This window comes from Grammomys surdaster, unplaced genomic scaffold (assembly GCF_004785775.1).
Source record: "Grammomys surdaster isolate TR1022 unplaced genomic scaffold, NIH_TR_1.0 262, whole genome shotgun sequence".
Taxonomy (NCBI): Eukaryota; Metazoa; Chordata; class Mammalia; order Rodentia; family Muridae; genus Grammomys; species Grammomys surdaster.
Window position 1 is genome coordinate 4,264,723 of NW_021604703.1, and position 22,105 is coordinate 4,286,827.

The 22,105-nt window shown below is 43.6% G+C and overlaps 1 protein-coding gene across 2 annotated transcripts; it reads left to right on the plus strand.

The window, feature by feature from the left end:
* On the plus strand, nucleotides 1-14,303 carry Ube2b (ubiquitin conjugating enzyme E2 B). 2 transcript variants are annotated; one of them, XM_028775875.1, is made up of 6 exons: nucleotides 1-261; nucleotides 2,319-2,399; nucleotides 4,808-4,833; nucleotides 8,345-8,434; nucleotides 11,177-11,265; nucleotides 12,700-14,303. In XM_028775875.1, exons 1-6 carry the CDS (start codon nucleotides 218-220, stop codon nucleotides 12,826-12,828), a joined length of 459 nt encoding a protein of 152 aa, XP_028631708.1. In that variant the 5' UTR covers nucleotides 1-217; the 3' UTR covers nucleotides 12,829-14,303. The 2 variants fall into 2 exon arrangements, with proteins under 2 accessions (XP_028631708.1, XP_028631707.1); XM_028775874.1 differs by lacking the exons at nucleotides 1-261; nucleotides 2,319-2,399 and having other exon boundaries at nucleotides 4,561-4,833.
* The last annotated feature ends 7,802 nt before the right edge of the window (nucleotides 14,304-22,105 follow it).

The following is a 22,105-nucleotide window of genomic DNA, read 5'->3' on the forward strand; positions in this document are numbered from 1 at the left end:
GCGCGCCCGCTCGCCCCGCCCCCTCTCCCCTCCACCCGCGGTGGTACTGGCGGAGGGCGGAGGGATCTGGAGGCGGCGGAGGGAGACGTCATTGCAGGGTTGTTTGTGCAGTCTCGGTGGCGGCGGCGACCCACAGTGATTCGGCCGCTGCGCCGGGGGGTGGGGGGGCCGAACGGGACTCTTTTCTTTCAGACTGACCGCGGGGCAGCTGCGGAGCATGTCGACCCCGGCCCGTAGGAGGCTCATGCGGGATTTCAAGCGGTAAGGGCCCTCGTCTTAACCCAATATGACGGCCTCTTCCCGAAGCCAGGAACTGTAGGGCGGGGATTCAGGATAGCTTCCCCTGGTGACCCTGAGGAGGCGGGCTGTGGCCTCCGGGACCTGCGGCAGCCCCGGCTCACTGGCGGCTTTTACTCTCTCGGTTCATACCTTCCTCTGTCTGAGTAAAGGTGGTCGGTACTACAGCCTCCTGCCCTCCCCCCCAAAAAAGTAGGAAGGTGGCCATCGCTGGGCCTAGGTGTCCCAGAGGCCCACCTAGGCCAGATGCAGGCGCTTCACCTCCCGCCTCTGCACCCTGCGGCGTCCCCTCCCCAGGTGATGCGGGTGAGCTGCTCCTGAGGCTCGGGCCTCGCCTGGCGGACCAGTCCAGCTTTGTTACAGGGCCTTCTGTTTGTAGCGGGGTTGGGGTGAATACTGCCCCAAATCTCTTTCCTTTTCTGCAGTGGTGAGGGTGGGGTCTGCTGCGCGAGGTCCGGAGGTGGTTAGCCCATCCCCCGAAACCCGATCTGCCCCCGCCCACCTGGAAGGACCTTGAGAACTGGCTCGGGAAACCTGGGCCTGGAGCTAGCCACTCGAGCTGCCAGTGTCTTCTGGAACTAAGATCTGGCTGCTGAATAAAGGCCTATCTATAGCCTCCCCAGCCTGGAAAAATGCCTTCCGTCAGACTGGAGCTAATTTGATACTCCACCTGGGCCACCTTTTGGAAAATAGGGGTTTATAGGAAATGAGGGGCTTGAAGGAAGAAAATGACCTCTTCCAGTTGTTTACCTCTCCTTGGAAACGTACAAGTGCAGAAACAGTGACTTGAAATCCAGCGACAAGATACTCCTGAGCCTTCTTCCTGGGCAGATCTGCTGTGATTGAGACAAATCTGTAATATAAAAACTTAGATTTGCCTCTCAGGACGCAACCGCTCAACTTTGCCATTATAAAGCCTTTATGAGGCACTTGGAAGCTATTGTCTTGAGCCCTGGACAGCTTCATCATTTAATTTGTTGCAGATTTTAGCCACTTAAAATTGAGGAATCAGGCAGTAAGTTTGTTCCTCTCAGCCCTGTTAGTGGCCTAACCTGCTTGAGCTTGACCAAACAGTACACTTTTTATGTGGACTAATTTATGTCCACTTAAAAATCATGACATACTTTGTGTGGTTGACAGGTTTTGTGTTTTTTTTTTTATTTTCGTTTGTTTGTTTGTTTTGTTTTTAATGATCTGACAGACAAGGAGATGCCCTTTTTGGTCAAAAGTCACCCAAGGCTTGAAGTCACTATATTTGATTACCTCTGTAACTGATATGCAAATAAAACTTCCCATTACGGATTACTTCCCATTACGGATGGCCCATCATCCGTTATTTATCACTTGTTCATTTTTGGAGTTTCTGTACTTGATTCCCGGTTGAATACAAGGTGCCTTTGGTGGCTTTCCAAGGATCTTGAGGTTACGTGAAATTGATGATGACGTCTGTTGAAAGCATTGTATGAAGGCCTGAGGTAGATTTGGCCTGAGAGCAGAGTCTTTAAAATAGAGACTGCTGGTAGAGCTAGCTGGGGCTTCTGGCTACTTGAGAAAGCCACTGTCTGAAGCACATGCCATAAAGTGAGACTTGCTCTCTAGCTAAATTGAATATGTTTTTTAGTCATTTAGTATATAGAAATTTCCTACGTTTTTGTGGTGTGCAGTGTCTGTAGTTAGGACTGAGGATCCTTTCATGATTAAGGTAGGAAAAGTGTAGGTTTTTGTTTTGTTTGGTTTTTGTTTTTAATGGGTCAAGAGAGCAGTCTGGAAATGAGTTTTTTAAGAAACCATATCTTGTTGTTTGGAGAAGGATGATCTCTTAGCCCTTTGGACTTAGAGATCACTGGTAATATTAATGTATTAATAAGTATATTAACCTGGTTGATTCATTTAAATCGTAGCTCATTTCAGCTCCAACAGTAACAAGTCAGTCTAACCCCCTCTCTCAGAATAGGTTCAGTAGAATTGAACCTCACTGACCTTTATATTCGACTCTGAAAATGACTACTGTGGATTTCTAGATTGCAAGAGGACCCACCTGTGGGGGTCAGTGGTGCACCATCTGAAAACAACATCATGCAGTGGAACGCAGTTATATTTGGGTGAGTTGAATTAGGGATTGCTGAGGAAAAGTAAGTATATAAGCAACAGGGAAAGAGGCTGAGGTCGAGTGAAACTCACTTGAGGGGGGTAGGGGCAGTTTTCTTGAGAACCCTGAGCCTCCTGTATTCCCAACAGTAAGCTGTATGCCCAGCTCCTGAAACATTTTATTGAGTCTGGGACAGTTATATAAAATTGGCCTGCTCCTTGCTGTTATGTTTAATTTGGTTTCTTTCCCTTGAGCCAAGGTGTTGCTGTGGTGCTCGGGGTGATTTTGAACTGGGCTGAAGCGATCCTCTTGCTTTAGGCCCTCTGGAGTAGCTGGGATTGTGGGAGTGTGACACTGTACCTGGCTATGGTATGGTTTTATGGTCACTCCAGGTAACTAACTGATCCTAGGGTCTGAAGGCTCTGGGTGAAGCTGAGTGGTGGAATGCTTGCCCTCCATGCCTATAGCCCCGGGCTTGATCCCCAGCACTAAGAAGTCAATACTTGACATTCAATGGGCTGATAAAGGACACGAGGTAAATCATCTCACATGAAATGTGCCGTTCACGTGTTTATACCCATACTGTTGGAGCCGTAAAAACACTTGGAATCAAAAGGACTGAAAACTTTGCTGTGACACGAATTTCAGCTAAAAATCATACAGCCCATTGAGAAGCCACTGAACGAAGTGGTTTTACTTTGGGAGATGCTGGGGTTGGATCCAAGCATCTTAACACATTGTAGGCAGATGCTCCATCACTGGGCTTCACTCCTAGCTCCTTTGAAATTTTATTGAGATGAACTCTTGACAAGAGTAGGGTTCAGCCCTTAGATCCAGCACTTGGAGGCTAGGGTGCAGGCTGCCTAGTGGGGCCCTGTCTCACAAAAACAACAAAAAAGATGTCCATGCATTTTTCAGACTGTCCTCAAACTTAGGATCCTCTTGCCTCAACATCCCCAGTGCTGGGAACACAGGCATGGGCCACCACATTCAACACCTTTTAAGTTTTTATTATTTGCAAGTGCCCACCTGCTGGCTGCCTGCCTGACTGGCTGCCTGACTGACTGACTGTGTGAGTAGGTGTCTGTAACCCACAACACTCAATATAGAGGTAAGATGAGAGCTGTTTAGTCATTTCTCTCTCTCCATCATGTGGTCAAGAGACAGTATGGCTAGTGCTTCTACCTGCCACACTATCTTCCTAGCCCAGCATATCCTTTTTGATTTAAAACTTAAAAATTTATTTTTGATAGTGTGTTTATCTACGTATGGGATTTTGGGAGTTTGCCACTGCAGCTAGTTATGGTATGGTAGGATTTTACAGTCAGCCCAGGTAACTGATTAAAAACTAGAGTTTGAAGGACACGTGTACAACAGAGCAGGAGCCTATGAAAGCCAGAGGCGGGCGTCTGATTCCCTAAAGTTGTAACGCCCCTGACGTGGGTACTGGAAACCAAAATCCTGTAAGAGTTTTTTCAAGTACTCTTACTCAGTAGGCTGTCTTAAAAGAGTCTACATTTGTAACTAGTGGGGGAGTAGAAGTGTAGTTCGCTCAGTTGGTAGAGTGCTTGCCTAACATTCTTGGAGTCCTAGTTTCAACCATCTGTAATCATAGCCCCTGGAAAGCTGAGGCAGAAGGATCACAATGTAGAAGCCAACCTGGGCTATTTATTTAGTAAGACCTTATCTTAAGAAAATCAAAATAGGTAGGTAATCTGACTCATACTTAATAAATCCTAGCACTCAGGAGTCTAAGGCAGGAGGATTGCTGCAGTCAGGCAAGCCTAGGCTGTGATACCCATGCCCCCCGCTTTTTTTTCCCCCCTTTGTATCTCTGTTGCACCATCCTTTTTAAAATTTTAGTTTGAGATGGTCTCACCAAGTTAGGCTGGCCTAATACTGTGTGTCTTAGGTAGTCATCAAACTTCAACATCCCCTTGCTTCTGCCTCCTGAGTATCTGGGAGTACCATGCCCCCTTGTAGATTCTTGGGTTTTTGTTTGTTGGTTTTGGTCTTGAAAACAAGTTTCTCTGTGTAGCCTCTAGCTGTCCTGGAACTCACTCTGTAGCCCAGGCTGGCCTCAAACTCAAGATACCCGCCTGCCTCCTCCTACCTAGTGCTGGGATCAAAGGCATGTGCCACTATACTTGGGTGTGCGCTGGCACACTGGGCTGTACTGTATTCTTTTTGCAACAAAGTCATAGACGAGTTTCCTTTCAAAAAGAACTTGAGCATTGAGAGTCCTTTGTGCTGCCTGAGTTTAAGCCAAGGCTATATGGCGGTCTGACTGGTAATGTCTGCGCAGCTCTCAGACAGCAGGGGGAGTGCAGTCCTTCCTAGTTCCCCAGCTTATCCTTCCCTCCCTGAAAACAGAAAGAAGAATAAAAAACTTCTTTTAATCAGAGATCTTTTTGTTTTCAGACCAGAAGGGACACCCTTTGAAGATGGTAAGTAATTCTTATTATCTACATATTAAAAGGGTGCCCTTTGGTCAGAGACTCTAACAAACATTATTTGAAGACAGGCTCTATTCTTAACAAGCTCTTTGGGTGCTAAGCTAACTAAGAAAAGTTAGAGTTCTTGAGGATCTTTTTTGCAGGTCATCTTGGTCACCTACCAGCAGTTTCCTCTGTGACATGGGATGCCTATAGAGCACTGTAGGTCTAAGTGGGTCTGTTACAAAATAATTTCTATTTGGACGGCCTAATAGAGGGTGCTCCCTGGGTACTACCAAGAGGGTAATTGTATTTCCTTGCTTTATTATCTGCATTGATAAGGGTCTCATGATAAAATTTTTCATTTTTTTTCCCCGAGTGCTAGGGATCAAATCCAGAGCTTGGTATGTTACAGGCAAGCACCCCACTGCCATGCATCCCCGAGTCCTGAATCCACAGTTACCAGTAGCTTCACTACTCAGCATTTAGCTCCCAGAAACACTGCAGTCATTGCGTCTCAAGTTGGGTCTATCTAACACAAGCAAGGAAAATGGGAGGATGGTTCTAATCTGTAATCACAATTAAGTTTACCAAATTGACTTTAAGCAGGTACTGAAAGATTTTCCCTAATTATAGTGGATTTTAAAAAAATTAAACAGCTTTGCTGTAATTATCAGAATGGCTTCAGAATTCATCTGTTCAGCATATTTGACAAGAATAATTACTGTGAACTATTTGTGAGGGGACCTGAAAGCCTGAGAAGCAAGTGGTACCATACATGGATTCCGGAATCTTCACACCTTTGCAGAATAGTAAGGCTGGTCTGGATGTAGGTCTTTAGACAAAAGTGCTGTAGAATAACTTAGTGTCTATATATTTGAGATGGATCTCACTGCAGCCCCTTGTGTAGGTCTAGACTCACAGAAATCCTCCTACCTCTGCCTTCCAAGAGCTAGGACTATCCTCTTTCTTACAAAGCATGTATGCACGTGTAGGGATACATGCCACACTGTCATCTTACTTATTTCTAGGTAGTCATGAGGAATCCCAGGAGCTACTGAAAGATTGTAGCAAAATTTTTTTAACTATCTCAGGATTTCTCAGTTGTGGTCCATTCCCAAACCTTTCAGAATGTCTTGAGTCCACCTCCCCCCCACCCCCATTCAGGAGACCGTGTGGTCATCTTTATACCAGTATCATATTTACCTTTGCATTGCTGGTACAAAAAACCAGCCTAACTAAGCTAGATCTGTACCTGGTTGAGCACCCAAGAACAAGCTGAGAGTGTGGCCCACACTGTGCTTGCTAACAGTTGCTGTGTTCTTTGCATGTTTTATAAAAGGACTTGGTGATAGTTGAAATTGCTCATGTCATCACATTTAGACCTCTTGGTCTGTTCCTTATTATTCTGCGTGATGAAGGAACATCAGAAGTACTTCCACAGCTGAGTGAGCTGGAGCTTGGGCTGCTGGTTTTTTCATGAAATGTGTTTTCTTGAAAGAATGACTAACAGGCCTAGAGTAGTAGCTAGGTGTAGAGTGTGTGCCTGGCATGGCCTTGGGTCTGGTCTGTAGCATTGTCAAAAAAAAAAAAAAAATGACAACACTTCAAAGTAGAGCAGTTAAGCTCTGCTGTACTTTACATTTTTTATTTCTGTATATTTTTTTGAATAATATTAAACCTGTAATTGCGTACAGAGAAGTGGTTTTTTTGTTTTTGGGTTTCTTCCCGGTGCTCCATTACAACAAATCTTTAAAGAAAAAAAGCTTGTGCAGTATCAGGCCAGTCTAGTTATCTGAAAAGGGCTGTGAAAATTCTCTTCAGTTACGTATTGTGTGAGACCATATTTTCTTTGTGTACTGTACATCAACCAAAGAACATATTGTAACAGATTGCATGTAGATAAGAGAACCCAACTGTCATCTTTAAACCAAACGTGGAGAACTGTATAAATGCAAAACAGTGGTGTGCTTGTCACTAGCAAGTCTTTAAGCATGTTATTTAGCATGTCTCTTAAGTATATTATTTAGGTTAATGTATAGTAAGGCTCAGTTACTTTTTGATAAATTGGAGGATTTTCTCAGGTACCCCGTCTTGACAGCTAGAGAATGACCCCAGGTGTGCCAGGCTCGCACTCTCCACTGAGCTGCCATTGCCCCAACCCCTTTCTACTTTATTTTGAGACATGGTCCTGCAGAGTTGCTGAAGTTGGCCTAGAACTTGAGGTCTTGTCTGAACTACCCGAGTAGCTGGGGTTACAGTATTTCCTATGCATCCCACCCCAGGCTTTTCATCTGCTCGCTATGCAAGTGTTCTGTAACTGAGCTACGTCCCCAGCTGTCAAGTTAACAATTTTTGGTACAAGTACCAGTAGGTTATTGGAAGCAGTTTGTACTGAAACTCAAGAGCCAATAAATCTCAGCTGTGTGAATCTCAGATTTTTGCAACCATTATTTTAATTAAATGCTATTTTTAAAAAACAGTTTTGGAAATCAGAAAGTGGTAATATTCAGACCGCCTCTCGGTTTCATGAATCTACTTCTTACCCATCGTGGGACTAATACTGCTAAGTGGTCCTGAGAACAAAAGCTCAACTGCCTCACACGCTTTGTATGTAGTCCAGCTGTTTCTATAATTGCAAAAATGAAAATGTAAACTTGAAACACAAAGGCTGGAGATGTAGGTCAGCAGAAAGTATGCTTAAGACATCCATAAAGCCCTTGTGGTTTGATCCTCAGCATAGTAGTTAAGGCTAACTTTGTTAACCATCTGTTTCCTCTCTTAATGTGTATGCAGATATGAACAAGGACTTGGTGCTGTTTAGCTTTTATCTTTAACCTTTCTAACCCCAAGTTTCCAACTAATGCAACAACAAAAAGTAACCAAGTGGATTGTTGCAAATCTATGACAAGTGAAGGTGTGAACTAAGTAACTGGTTCTTAGCATGTTCAAATGAAAACTACCTTTCCCATCAGTACTCGCGCCTGAGTTGTCCTTTGCCAGGTGATAGTCAGCTCTCAGAATCCTTTGGCACTCCTCTTTTAATCTATAAATGACCTTCTAGTTCTTTTAAGTGTGTCTTTTTAAAATATTAGTAGCTAGGGCCCAGTTGCCTTCCAAACCTCTGACAATTGGGAGTGGTGAGACAGCTCAGGGTGAAGGAGGTTGACTACACAAACTCTGACAGTCAGAGTTTGAGTGCCAGAACTCAGGTAAAGGAGGGAGGAAAGAACTAACTTGAGAACAAAATTGACCTCTGACCTCCATACATATCCCAGGTGTGTTGCCTGCCTGTCTGCACAAATCATACTAATCAACCAGTTAATCAGATATGACAGTTAACACTTGCATTGCTTGTTCATAGTCTATAACAAGTATGTTAGATGTTTTATATTCTAAATGAGAATTCTCAGGCTAATGAGTGTGGTTATGCAAAATTTGATAATGGAATTAAGAATTATTTAATGAAGACATTTAAAAGCCATGTTTGTCTTTATTGTACTTTGGTTTGTTTTCTATTTAGGTACTTTTAAACTAGTAATAGAATTTTCTGAAGAATATCCAAATAAACCACCAACCGTTAGGTTTTTATCCAAAATGTTTCATCCAAATGGTAAGTAGCAGCCTCTTAGATTCTGTCAGAGATGGGATGAGGGATGGGAGGGTTCGTTCGTCCCCTTGGGTACAGCTTATTCTTAAGACCAGAAGGCTGGTCTTCAAATACTGCTTCCATGCCTGTGTTAGCTACAGTTTCATTGCTAGTATCTTAAGGTTCCATGTGTGAATTAAAGTAATTTAATTACATTTGAATTAAAAGTAATAAACATTTATATGCTTAAAGAACACAAATTTTACCTGAAACTTAGCTTTTAAAAACCGTACATTCAAGCTAGGCGATAGGTAGTCAGGACTTCAAGGTCGTTCTTAGCTACTTAGCAACTTTAAAGCCAGACTGGACTTCATGAGACCCTATCTCCCAAAACAAAATAAAATGGCTCAGTAGGTAAAAAGGTGCCTTCCCACTAAGTGTGACAGCCTAAGTTTGGTCCCCAAGACCCCCATGATAGAACCAGTTCCTGGAGGTTGTCCTCTAATCTCCATGTGTTACTAGAGCACACGTGTACATGTGTGCACACTTAAATGAGTAAAACAGATAAATGATGGGATCTCATAGCCAGGCTGGCCTTCAGGTTGATGTATCCAAGGATGACTTTGAACTTAGGATCGTCTCTGGGGTGCTTATGGGCAGGTGCCACCATGCCCAATTTATGTGGTGCTAGAAATCAAACTAGAAATTTACAAAGTAGGCAGGCACTCTACAGACTGAGCTGCATGCCCAGACTCAGACTGACACACTCATATATGTAACACAATTGCCGTTTTACTTGCCATTCCTGTCTACTTCTTGGTTGGGCGGTTGGTCTTTCAAGGCAGCCTTTCTCTGTGTAGCCCTGGCTGTCTTGGAACTTGCTATGTAGACAAGGCTGGCCATGAACTCAGAGATCTATGAGCCTCCCTGATTACTGGGATTGAAGGTGTGTTCCACCACTGCATTACACAACTACAGCATACAAAAGTACAGCGCATTAAAATTACACAGTTCAGAGTTTGAGTGTAGTCACAGACAGACACAGCAAAACTATGAATGTGGCTGGCTTCCTTTTCTCTTGTGAGGTACAACAAATAGTCTGGGCGCTTTATGTTAGTGGATTCTTAGAGCACACAGCCTTTACTGACTTTTCACCAATGCAAACCTTGGGTCTGTCTCTTGTGATAGTTGTAGCTGTACTTTGTCTCTACTGCTTGGCTTGAATAATATTTTACTGTTTAGATATATTCTGTTTACCTATGGATCAGTTGATGGACACTTAGATGCAAGTTTATTTTTGGCATCTAAAAAAATCAAAACTAGTTCAAAACTTTAAAATTATCAAATGCTTTTTTCTTGTGGTGTGTGTGACATGTAATTCTGTAGGAAAGATGAGAAGTGACTGACTCACACTCAAGCCAGAAGGTCTGCACAGAGAAGTGAGGCCAGGAGGGGCGGGAACGCTGCCCAGAGAGGAGGAATGGGATGGATATTCTCCCCCCCAAACACACACACACATTTTGTCTCCCTCTCCCCCTCCCTCCTCCCTCCCTCTCTCCCTACCTCCTTCTATGGAGAATATCCTGGTTCTGACTTTTTTCAGTTTGGCAATATTTCCAGAAGTGGAACATGCCTGTAATCCCAACACTTGGGAGGTAGAGAGAGGCAGTTAGGATGAGAGCTCTGTGCTGTCCTAGGCTCCATAGCAGACAGACTTCAACTACATGACATTCTAAAGAAGAACGAAGTCCCATTCGTTGGGAGTATCTGTAACACTGGCCTAAGGGGATAAAGTTTTTCAGTGAATGTTGACTTCATTCTTCCGGACTTTTTCTCCCACTGGTGTGTAGCCAGGGCTTTCAGGGATGGGATGTGTGTACTATAAGGGTAAATATCAGCTGTCAGTCTTGGTTGCAAATATTTTGGCATTAATTTTATAAATATCTGTCTTTATTTAGTCAAGGTGAAGTTATTTATATAATTTTTAAAAATCAAAATATGGAGCTACTGGATATAATTTTTAAACTCTTTTTTCAGGCAGAGGCAGGTCAATCTCTGAGTTCAAGTCCAGCCTGGTCTACATAGTGAGTTCCAGGCCAGCCAGGGCTATATAGTAAGACCCTGTCTAGAAACAAAAACTCCTTATTTTTATGGCAAACACAGTAGATAGGTGGCAATTTTGATGACTACCACAGTAATGTTCCTTGAATGTGTCATTACTTACTATTTCCGTGATGCTGGGAACCTAACCCAGGACTTCGTCCATGAATATAACTGCTCCACCACCAAGCAGCACCTTTGGACATGAGTGCCGTAGTTTAGCCAGATCTTTTTTGGACCACAAGGGAGTTTGCTTTTTTCCTCATATATTACGCAGCTATGAAAGTCCTCCAAGTAAATCTCTGTATTCATGATAATCTGAGAATCATCTCGAGAAGTGGGGCTCTTTTAGGATCTCCATTTAAGACTTAAGAAAGGTGGGGTAGTTTTGGTTTGGGTGCTGGGGAGTGAGCCCAGGCCTGCACGTGTGAAGCAGGCATGCTACCACTGAGTGACAACCTTGCACCCAAAATGAGGATAATGAATGTATGGCGTGCTTCAGAAAAATTTTCCCAATTTTCCTCAGCCTTCCAAAGGTGTCATGGGTACTGAGGCAGATGCTACTTTCAGAAAAAGTTTCCCTATAAGACAGAGGAGCTTAGTGTATGTGTGGAAGAGTTACTGTGGGATGTGAGTTGCTTGTGACTAACTTATGTTGTTTTGCAGTGTATGCTGATGGTAGCATATGTTTAGATATCCTGCAGAATCGATGGAGTCCCACATATGATGTCTCTTCCATCTTAACTTCAATTCAGGTAAGTTTGTGTTCAGATGCATCATAACTTCTTCATAGTCTGTGGGATATAACCAGTTATTTAGAACCTCCTGCCAGCACCCAGTGATTAATGCATGACTTGGACAACACCCCAACTGCTCACACTTTTATTAGGTGACATATGATATCTAATCCACAGCTTGTTTTTTTTTGGAGGGCAGAGGTCTCTTGTTGCCCAGGCTGACCCACAGAAGACCATGTCTCTTCCCAAATGCTGCAGATATAGGCATATTTCACCATGCCTAGACACAACCTGTTTCCTTACCATGTGTCTACATACTTGCAAATGAGACTTGCTAGTACCCACGTAGTATTTGGGGAGAAGTAAAGTGATTGCTTAGAAAACCATAGGGACCTCCAGGAACTCCCAGGTACAAAGATCCTGTACCTGTGTTGTTCCAGTCGAGAAAGAGGGGCAGTAACTGTTGGTCCATGAGGCTAGGGAGGCTGATGGAGCTGTGCCTATTTGAAAGGAGCAAAAAACCACTTCAGTGTGTGTGTGTCTTTGTGAGTCTTTTGCCTACTGTTCTGCCCATCTCTGGGGAATGTCAAGATGTTTCATACTACATCACTGAGTCTTGTTCCTATCTGATTCCCACTATCTATCTGTCCATCTTTCCTATCCCTGTATGTCCCTAATCCCCAATCCTCTCATAGTCCATTTCTGGTCCCATGTCCCATGTATTTAGGATACGGTCTACAAATAAGAGTGACTGTTAGCCTTAGCTTGCTCATTACCCTGTACTTTCCTTCCCACTCTGGTCATGTCACAATTTTACTATTTTATCCCTGATAAACGTTATGTGAGTAACTGCAGTAATAAGACTTAGGCCTGGGGTGGGGACAGTGGTTAGTAGTAGAACACTCAGCATGCCCAACTTCTGAGCACCACAAAAACCGATAGTAGTAGATCTGGGAGCTGGGCAGTGGTGGCACATGCCTTTAATCCTAGCTGTAGGAAAGCAGAAACAGAGGGATCTCTGTGTTTGAGGCCGGCCAGGGCTACACAGAAAAAAAAATGTCTTAAACTAGCGAGACAGAGACAGAGGGAGGGAAGGGATACTAGCAGTAAAAAATATATGAAATTAAATTACTAAGGTATTGTATGGTGTTATAGTTTAACCAGATTAAGCTGTTATTCCATGGTGAGGATGTTCTTAATATGCTAATGAATATTGTTCTTGGCTGATTTCCTTGAAATGGGAAGTCTCAAGGTGACTGAGAATTGTTTTGGAAGCTTATTACATTCTTTAGTAACAGAAACCTGCTTCATGCTGTTTCTGAAGGTTTTGAGACCTGAAAGAAGACATAGGAAGAACTTCAAGTAATTCTGTTTTCTCTAATTTTCCTGTCCTCATCTGAGTCCTATTAATATAGCGCATAACTGAAAAGCATTTTCTTCTCTCTCTCCTAGTCTCTGTTGGATGAACCGAATCCAAACAGTCCAGCCAATAGCCAAGCCGCACAGCTTTATCAGGAAAACAAACGGGAGTATGAGAAGAGAGTTTCGGCCATTGTTGAGCAAAGCTGGAATGATTCATAATAGACACCGGTCTGTTCATCTTTTCATCGTTGTTGTGTATAATTTACCTCCCAGTAGAAAGGCTAGCAAGTTTTAAGTGCCACGGGTTTTAAGGATTCTGCAGAGAAAAAAGAAAAAGTCCTTCAGTTTAGAACCTACAAAAGCTTGTGTATCTTGATTAATGTACTTTTTATTGCATGGTGTGAACTAAGTTATTGCTGCATAAATTTGTAATATATCCTGTTTGTATTTTTTTCCAAGTGTATAATGTTGGTGTGGAGTTTTCATGACAGAATATACACATTTTGTAAATCTGTACTTTTTTCAAATATTGAATGCCTTATTTTTGAATTCTTTAGATTTTTAAATTGGAGAAAAGCACTTAAAGTTTTTTATATATGAATATTACATGTAAAGCTGTTAAAATACATAACTTCAGTGCAAGAGACTTTGTCACTTATTTCCTTACCTGTGCAGGAGTCTCTGCTCTTCGCCAGGTGAGAGCCTCATTTCCAACTGCAGAAGGTCACGCTTCTGTTCTATCAAGAAAGTCTGCAAATTTGATTCTAAAAACCAATTCTGATCTCCGGCTTTATTTTGAATGTACTTATGTTAGTTCAGTTGAGTAACTATAGACTTACTGGTCTGGTTCTGTCCAGCTCTGTATTTGGGCCACTTGTTAATGTGCGTTTCTCATGTAAACTGTACCTTTTGTGACTTCACAATTGGCACCTTGACCACGAGCAGAGCTGACTACTCTGCTGCGTGGCAGCACCTTCACAGGCTTTTGATTAAGAAGAAAGTAAAACCATCACCATTTACCAAACACCGTGCCGCAGTATTAGCAATGGCCGGTTGCGCTGGTTTGAGCAAGGCAGAGATTTGGAAGGAATCTTGGTGTAACTTGAATATTTGCAAACTACCTTTTAATGCAGCTGCGCGCTACCTGTTTATTCTGGAACTGTTGAGCACCAGGGCCTGCCGAGTTGCTTCTCACCTCCTCAGTTGTATACAAGTTGTACTGCATCTTAGTTTACTGGATAGATTTAAAACACAGTATTGTAGAAAGCTAATACAAAGCTATCCTATGCCTTCAAATAGTATAGAAAATGGAAAATATACAAGTAAATTCTGTTGAACCACGTGTGTAGTCTCTCTAGTAGTTGAAACAGCTATTGTAGTGAGCCCGAGTTTCTTGTCATCCATACCAGCCTCCTAGAAAGACATGCTCTGGTAGCCTCTCCACTGGAACATTGGGTTTCAGAGTGACCATGTAACTAGGGTGGATAAGAACTGATACTTTCCTTTAAAAGTTGTTGCCCTGGGGTGCTGAAGAGATGGTTCCCTGGTTATTGCATGTACTGTTTCTGCAAGACCCCAATCTCTGTTCCCAGCTCCAGGGGGAATCCAAAGCGCTTCTGACTAAATCAGACACTGGCATTCACATAAACAGACACTTACATAATTAAAATAAAAGTATTAATTTATTAAGCTTAGCATGGTGGCACATAACCTGCTTACATCCTTGGGAGGCTGGGGAAGATAATGATTTTGAGCCTGGTCTACGTAGTGAGTTCCAGGCCACTCGGGGGACATGGTGAGACGTGGGATGCTTCTGCCATTTATTTAGCTCTACAACTCTTCCTCCAGTGACTTGGTCAGTGAATAAGCAAGACTTGTGAGAGGAGCTCAACTGTTTCACTAAACAACATCCTGGGGATGTCAGCACCATATTTATTCTTAGCTATTTTCCTCATCCGTTTGAAAACACACATTTCAAGTGCTTGGTAAACAGTTAAAGGGAGTGATGTCAGACGGTGACCCAGCTGTTAGGTTTTGCTACCTATCTGGCCCATCTGACCGAAAGTCCTTAGAAACGTCTATTAATCACTCCTGGTTTGTCTTTGGTAGAGTATCAGGTCTGAGTCTTTAACTCATACACTTTACCATTCAAAAATGTTCACTTTTTGGTCTAGATACATTTGTACAGCAAGATGCTAGAACTAAGCAAGGCTTCCAGATAGATTTGCACAGGGTTTAGATGTATGTGCTCGAGAGTACTTCCTCAGGAGCAGGACCTGGCAGAGAGCAGCCCACATGGCACTGTTCCCAGCACTTAGGTGTCATTTACGCATAAAACTGGTCACTGTTCTATTACAGATCAGGGAACTCAGAGAGATGAGGTGTCTTAGGTCCACCAGCTAGGAAATGAGCTGGCTTTTGGAAGTAGTCTGAACTCTGAACCGTAAGGAATAATAAAGGGAGTTTTACTTTATTTGGTAGAGTTACGAACAGACTATCCAGTGGGAAAGTTTTCTTCATTATCATTTCCCACCTTCATACACATAACCTATGTCAGTGGGTTTAGAAACTTCCTGCTCTCTGATTTCTCAATAAACCATTTCCCTTTCCATCCAGGAAATGCCCCTGAATCTAGCTCCTCAGGCCTAGCCCTCTTAACAATAAAGTGGATTCTTTAAGTCACTTTTGGAGGCTGGCTGTGACATGGCTTAACAGGTAAAGGTGCTTGCCACCAAGCCTGATGGCCAGAGATCCCTGGGACCCCATGGAAGGAGAAAACTGACTCCCATAAGTTGTCCTGTCACCTCCAACCTGAACATGGGACATGTGTTCCCATCCCATACACAACCACAAAACCAGCATAATTTGAAGTCTTTGAGATCTGGTCCAAACCTCACGTGTATGGAAAGCAATGGAGAGAACTGAGTGCTGCTGTGATTACTAATTGTTCTGTGCTCAGTAAACCAAGGCCCTGCCTATGCAGTGTGGTGCTTGCTGGTGGGAAGTGGGTTGAACCAAGGTCCTGAGAGAAGCACTATACAGATGAGCTCTTCCCCCAGCTTCTATTTACGAGTCACAGAAGGAATGCTGGAGGCTGGAGAGATGGCTCAGTGCTAAGATCACATACTGTTCTTGATGAGGACTTGAGTTCAGTTCCCAGCACCTGTGCCAGGTAGCTCACCACTACCTGTAACTCCAGCTCCAGGGGACCTGGAACTTCTGACCTGTGAGCACTAGCACTCAAGGACACAGATACACACACATAAAGATGTTAGAAGTACACAGGTATAATTTGGGTGTGGTATGGTCCATGCCTGAATCTCAGCATTTGGGAGGCCAAGACAGGAGGATTCCATGAGTTTGAGGCTAGTCACGCTACACAGAGGGAGACCCTGCCTCCAGAAAGAAACTTTTGGGCTCAAATGGTAAGATTCAGAGTTTTGTCTGGTTTGAGTTGCTGGGAATCAAAATGGCCCCAGGCATGCTAGGTAAAAGTTGTCAGTGAGTTGTATTAACCAACCCTGTGGGTAGACAGTGGATCACAGTTCTTTCTATTGTGTCCAGCCATGGGATGTGGCAAATGGGTTAGCTGTGTAAAGAGATATCTAGTAGTTGAAGCTGTTGAGGTGCAAAATTGTCAGGAGAGAGACTTTTTAACAGAGCTGTGGCTCTGTTTGGTTCCCATCTAGTTTGGGAGAAAATGAGCTACTGTCCAATAGAGACCGTCTTTGATCTTAAGCATATGACACATCAAAGAGCAGAAGTCTTGAAGGCATGGGCCACTCCTCCAGCCTTGGAAGAAAGAACAGATAATCGAACACATGCACCATTTTTTAGTAAATTTGTCCTATCACTGCTATAGCTTTTAAAAATTATCTTAGTAAAGTCTTGAGGTTTTAATGTATCTTCTACTCAATGGATAGCTTAGGGAATTAACTTTAGTTGAGTCAAAAAGATGAACAACCTGTTTCCTTTACAAAGGGTTTATCAGCAGTCCACACCCAGCTCAACATTAGCTCCAGCCATCCTCTGGAATATGGAAGGTTCAGACTTGGATGTGGAACTTGCCTGTGGAAGGATTTAACTGCTGTTTATTTCGTAACTAACTCTCGGGCCACGTGGCATTCATCTGGAAGTGTCTTGCTGAGAGCAGATAGCCAAGCTTGCTAAGGAGTGGATCTATGGAGTGGCAGTTAAAAGATGACACCTCTGGGTTGAGTGTGGTTCAGTGGTAGAACACTTGGCTTTGGCAAGTATAAGGACCTGGATTTGAACCCAGCAACCCATCCACCCCTCTACTCTACTCCCCACCCCCCTACACAGTAAGATGCTGCTTAACTGTTTTGGAGACCTTAACTGATCTTGAAGTCTCAGAAGGAAGTGAATCCCTAAAATGTGGTTGGATTGGGAACTTAGGATCAGAGTCTGACTGAATTCTCTAGTCTTCGTTCTTAGAATCTGAGAATGACTTTACCATGTCTTGGAAGCTGCTGGCATGAAGATACTGCACTTCAGCTGCCCTCTTAGGAGCAAAGATTTTGCTACACTTGCTTCCTTTCTGAAGCTCATAAGAGAAAGTTGCCCCTGTACAAATAAGATCTTTTGCCAAGAATGCCACTGCTCACCAGCTCAGTTGGCCTAGTGGCACTTCTAAAGAGTGTTAAATAAAGAGCTTGCAGCTCCAGCTGGCCCGTATAAAGTCATTTTAGAAAATGGAACTGGGAATGTTATAACAGGGTTGGTTCAAAGAAAACAAGGAACAGGAAACCCTTCACCTATCACCTCATTCAAAGCCAGGGAGATACTCTCCCTTTTCATAGAAAAAGATGTGTTTGCTGGACCTGGTAACTGACCACACTGGCAGAGATGAGGAAGGGCTCAGGGAATGCTGGTCTGTCACCAGCTTTAGCCACATGCTTATGTCAGGAAAAGCTGTCATCCTACTGTACTGCAACTGGCTTTGGTCCTGGAAATGTTCCCATGGGTGCATACAAAGATGCTGTGTGGGCAGAGTGAGGTGAAAGGTTTCCTTTGGAGAGAGCACTCTTCCGTGGGGTCTTCTGCAAGCCAGCAGCACAAGCAAGGCCAATGCTGAGGCTTGGAGAGTTTGGTGTAAAATGTTTCCTTTCCTGGCTTTGGTTACTACACATTGTGCTAGGAACAGTGTCATACAGCCCAAGCAAACCTAAAATTCTGTGGAGTCCAGGGTAGCTCAGACTTAGAATCCACCTGGGTCAAACTTCCAAGTGCTAGTATGGGTATTTTGCTTGCACAGATGTCTTTGTAACACTTGTGTGTCTGATGTCTGCAGAGGCCAAAAGAGGTCATCAGATCCCCCTTGAACTGGAGTTACAGACAGTTGTTAACCACCGTGTGGGTGCTTGGAATTGAACCAGGTCCTCTGAAGAGCAGCCAGTGCTCTTAACCATTGAGCCATCTCTCCAGCCCTATTTTTTGTTGTTGTTGTTTGAGACAGTCTTATGTAGCCCAGGCTGACCTTGAACTTAGTACATAGTCAAGGATGACCTTAAATGTCTGATTCTTTTGTCTCCCTCTCCCAAGTGTATAACCAGTAGTTTTGTCTACTCTGCTTTCTGCTCCTGGCTGGTCACACACGCACCTGCCCAGGAGCTATCTCTGATCTGTGAATAGAAACACACACACACACACACACACACACACACACACACACACACACAAGTTAATCTTAAAATACCTTTGTTAACTTAATGACTGGGCACTCCTAATTCTTTCCCTCCTACTCCAGGCCTCTAGCCACTTCCTTGAAAACATATCTGGTTGGCTTATCTCCTTAGCCGTGCATCCCCGCCTCTCTTCCAGTCTTCCCAGTTCTCACTGTGTCCTACCTGAAACTGTTTAAGATGATTAAGTAACACAAGTTAAGGGCCAGATAGCAAACTCATGGTTCTGTTAGATTCTGATTTGATAAAGTGTTTTTAGCTTGCTCAAATAGAATGGCTCAGAGTAGTTCAACAATTTAGAAGTTCAGAGATACTTTAGACTTCAAAAACATCAGAAATCCACAGAATGTGACATTTAACATTATTTCATTTTTAAGGATCATTTGACTAGATACATGACTGCTCCTGACAGTACCCCCTTCACAGTTCAAAGAAGATATTGAGCAACTTTACCTCCAGGCAAGGTTGCTTATCATGGCAATGTAGCCACAGGGCAGAAATTGCCTATTTCATCTACAGACAAAATACTGTCCAAAATGGACACACTATGCGGAATAGTCAACTGATAGCTCTGCCAAGCAGGGTAAACAGTCCTTCATAATTCTGCTTTACAAAGGTCTGTTAGATGATCCTGGGCTAGAATGCTGAAGACTGATGCTCCAACATTTTGAGCAATGGGAAACTGTCCAGGTAGTCGGCTGTCTCTACAATTGTCTAAGTTTGAGAAGCTATGGTTAGTACTTCCTGTATACCTAGGTAATATTTATTTCATTCTTGGATTTCTGACAGGGTTGAAGACTAATTATAGTTCCATAAGCAAACTTAAGTTGTTTAACATTAAATACATGATATAGAGTAGAAAGCATAGTTTTGAGATGGTGTTACAGGCTAAAATCAAAACTATTCAGAGATAGAATTGTAACTCTTTAAGTTAGGGATGATGGTAGAGTACTTTATCTAATTGACAAACATGATGGACTGGGTGTTGATTGTATATCATGCTTTAGAATGTACATAATTGTTGTGGTTATGCTCACTTTAGGTCTGAGAGAAGAGGGTTTTTTTTTGTTTTAAATTGGACAGAAAAGGTGAGATATAGAGGGTGGTTCTGATGCATTAATTTAATTGGGAATCTGTGTTTATTGACACTGAAGGTCCTTGCTCCCAGTTGGTTTTTGATCAAAGATGCCAGTGGCCAATGGCTGGGCAGAAAAAAAAAAAAAGGCAGAACTAGAGGAGAGGGCAGGGGGAGAAGAATTGAGATACTTGGGAGAAAGAGACAGAACAGACTCAGAGCTGCAGAGGCCATCTTCCAAAATGTAGGCGGAAAAGGAAGGCGGCCCACGGAAGGGCAGCCTGAAAGTGTCGTGGGCAGTGAGACCAATGGGCTTCACAGAAGGCAACCAGGCAACTAAGTTGAGGGCAGATTTAGAGGTGTTGAGCTAGGAGTAAAGATAAGAGCAGGCTAACTGCAGAAGGCTTGGAAGAGCCCAGCAACAGAGCCAGTAAGGCAGTTTAAAAATGAGCTAATGTGTATGTATGTATCTTTCATCCTCGAATGCGAGATAGCTCCTGGGCCAGTGCATGCCTGTCACCAGCCGAGAGCACAAAGAAGTCAGCCAAAACTTCCACTACACAAGTGTTAGGATTATAGGTATGCACCAACACACCTGGTTTATGCATTGCTCGGATAAACGCAGGCCTTCATGCACTGTAGGCAGGCACTCAACCCCAGCCCCACAAAGATGCTTTGGCAAATTGGATGTTCTGCATGGAACAGCTTGTGAAGTAGCCAAAATCAGCATCAAGGATCTAGTCATCAGAGCAGTAACACATAATACCAAAGGAAAATGAAGATTGCTCTCTTTGCAGCTAGCCTGGGCAAGCACAGGCCTAGATAAGAAGCCCAGAAGATATCAGAGGACCTGTGGGGTCTACAGCGCACACCTTTCAACCCAGCATTTAGGAGGCAAAGGCAGACAGATCTCTGTGAAGCCTATTTGCTGTGAGGTCTACATAGCAAATTTCAGGCTAGCCTGGGCTATATAGTGAGGCTCTGTCTCAATACACAAATAAGAAAATTTAACAAGTTGTAAAGATAACTGAATACAAAAAGTAGAGGGAGCCGGGTGGTGGTGGCGCACGCCTTTAATCCCAGCACTTGAGAGGCAGAGGCAGGCGGATTTCTGAGTTCGAGAGTTCGAGGCTAGCCTGGTCTACAGAGTGACTTCCAGGACAGCCAGGGCTGCACAGAGAAACCCTGTCTCAAAAAACCAAACCAAGAAAAAAAAAAAAAGTAGAGGGAAGCACAAATCATTGACTTAGCAGCTGAGATGCTTAAAACCTAAGGTTTAAGTAGAAGTAGGGACTGCAGTCAGCCTAGAACTCTAGCCAGAGTGAAGGGGAACCTAGTGTTTTGCAGGAATATGTGGGACACGCCAGTCAGAGGCTGTGCATACAGTGCAGGACAAGGAGCATACTGACATACCAAAGAGCTCAGGACCCCAGACACAGAGCTATTGGGTCCCAAGATACCTAGTGTTTGGGGCTGGGTGCTGCAAGTAACCAATGGACCTTTAGCCAAGATCTGCCACTTTTCAAGGATTTGTATTTGGTTGGTGGCTTGTTGCTCAGTACCTCCTGCTTGCTCTTTGAAGGCCACATGCTGCTGCTCCCTCTCTATAGAAAGGTCATCTCCGTTGAAGCCCTGTGGTGGGATGGGAGAGCAGAGCACCTAAGGAAACTTACTTGTCTTTTGTGAGTCCAAGTTTGTCAAAAGCTTTGGTTCCAACATGTCCCAGCTTCTCAGAAAACCCAGGACAAGACACAAGCAAAGTCGTGCCAGGCATGTGCAGACACTGGCTTCCCACACAGTTCTCCAATAAGGGAAGTCCTGTTTGTCAGGACTCTGGCTCACAGGCTCACCTCCATGACAAAGGAGCCTACATCTAAGGCAGGCAACAGACCCTTTATTAGTTTCTAGTCTTTGGTTTTGCAGGGCTTTATGAGTATGTCTAGGTGATGCTGTGGACTTCCCCAGCTGGCTTTCAGAGTGAGTGTGGGTCCCAAGCCCCCTCCATTGCTGATAAGCACATGCCGCACACTGCCTAGCCATCCTACCCTTTCCCAACCTGGCCCAAGAGTGTGATCTTTCAGAAAGAAAGAATGAACTTGGAAGTTCATTTCACACAACACACACACACACTCAAGAGGTTTCTTTTCTTCAGTATTTGTTGAAGGAAGCAATTTCTCCATAACTAAAATGTGGTTTCTAAGTTCCGAAATTATTGTTCCTAAAGATCCGTGTGTACTCTCCCAAATTAACTTCTCAGGAATACTGCAGAGAGCAATTTTCTGGGCATAGCATCACCAGCGTGAGCACCTTTTATCTGAAACTTCTGTACTCACTTCCTGTGGCCTGATACACACTTTTCAAAGTCCTCGGGGCATGCCTTGGAGGTGTGGTTAAGTTCCTCTGCATGATCTCACTCTTACTTCAAGCTTGGGAAGGAATACATAAAGAATACAATAGTCATTTCATAGGTGAGTCAGCCACTAGGTTAGAAAAATGAGAAGAAAGGTAGGCAGCTTAGCTGAGGAAATGAAGAAAACCAAAACCAAGAAGAGCAAAAAGACTGGGGAAACAGAACAGAAGGCAACAGAACTCTGCCATGCTGGGCCCAAGACACCATGCCTGCAGGTGGCTTCACTTCTGGATTCCAGTTGTCCAAATACTTACATGAAGTAAGTAAACTGGAGGTTTATGGGAAGAAATCACACAACTCAAATCTAAC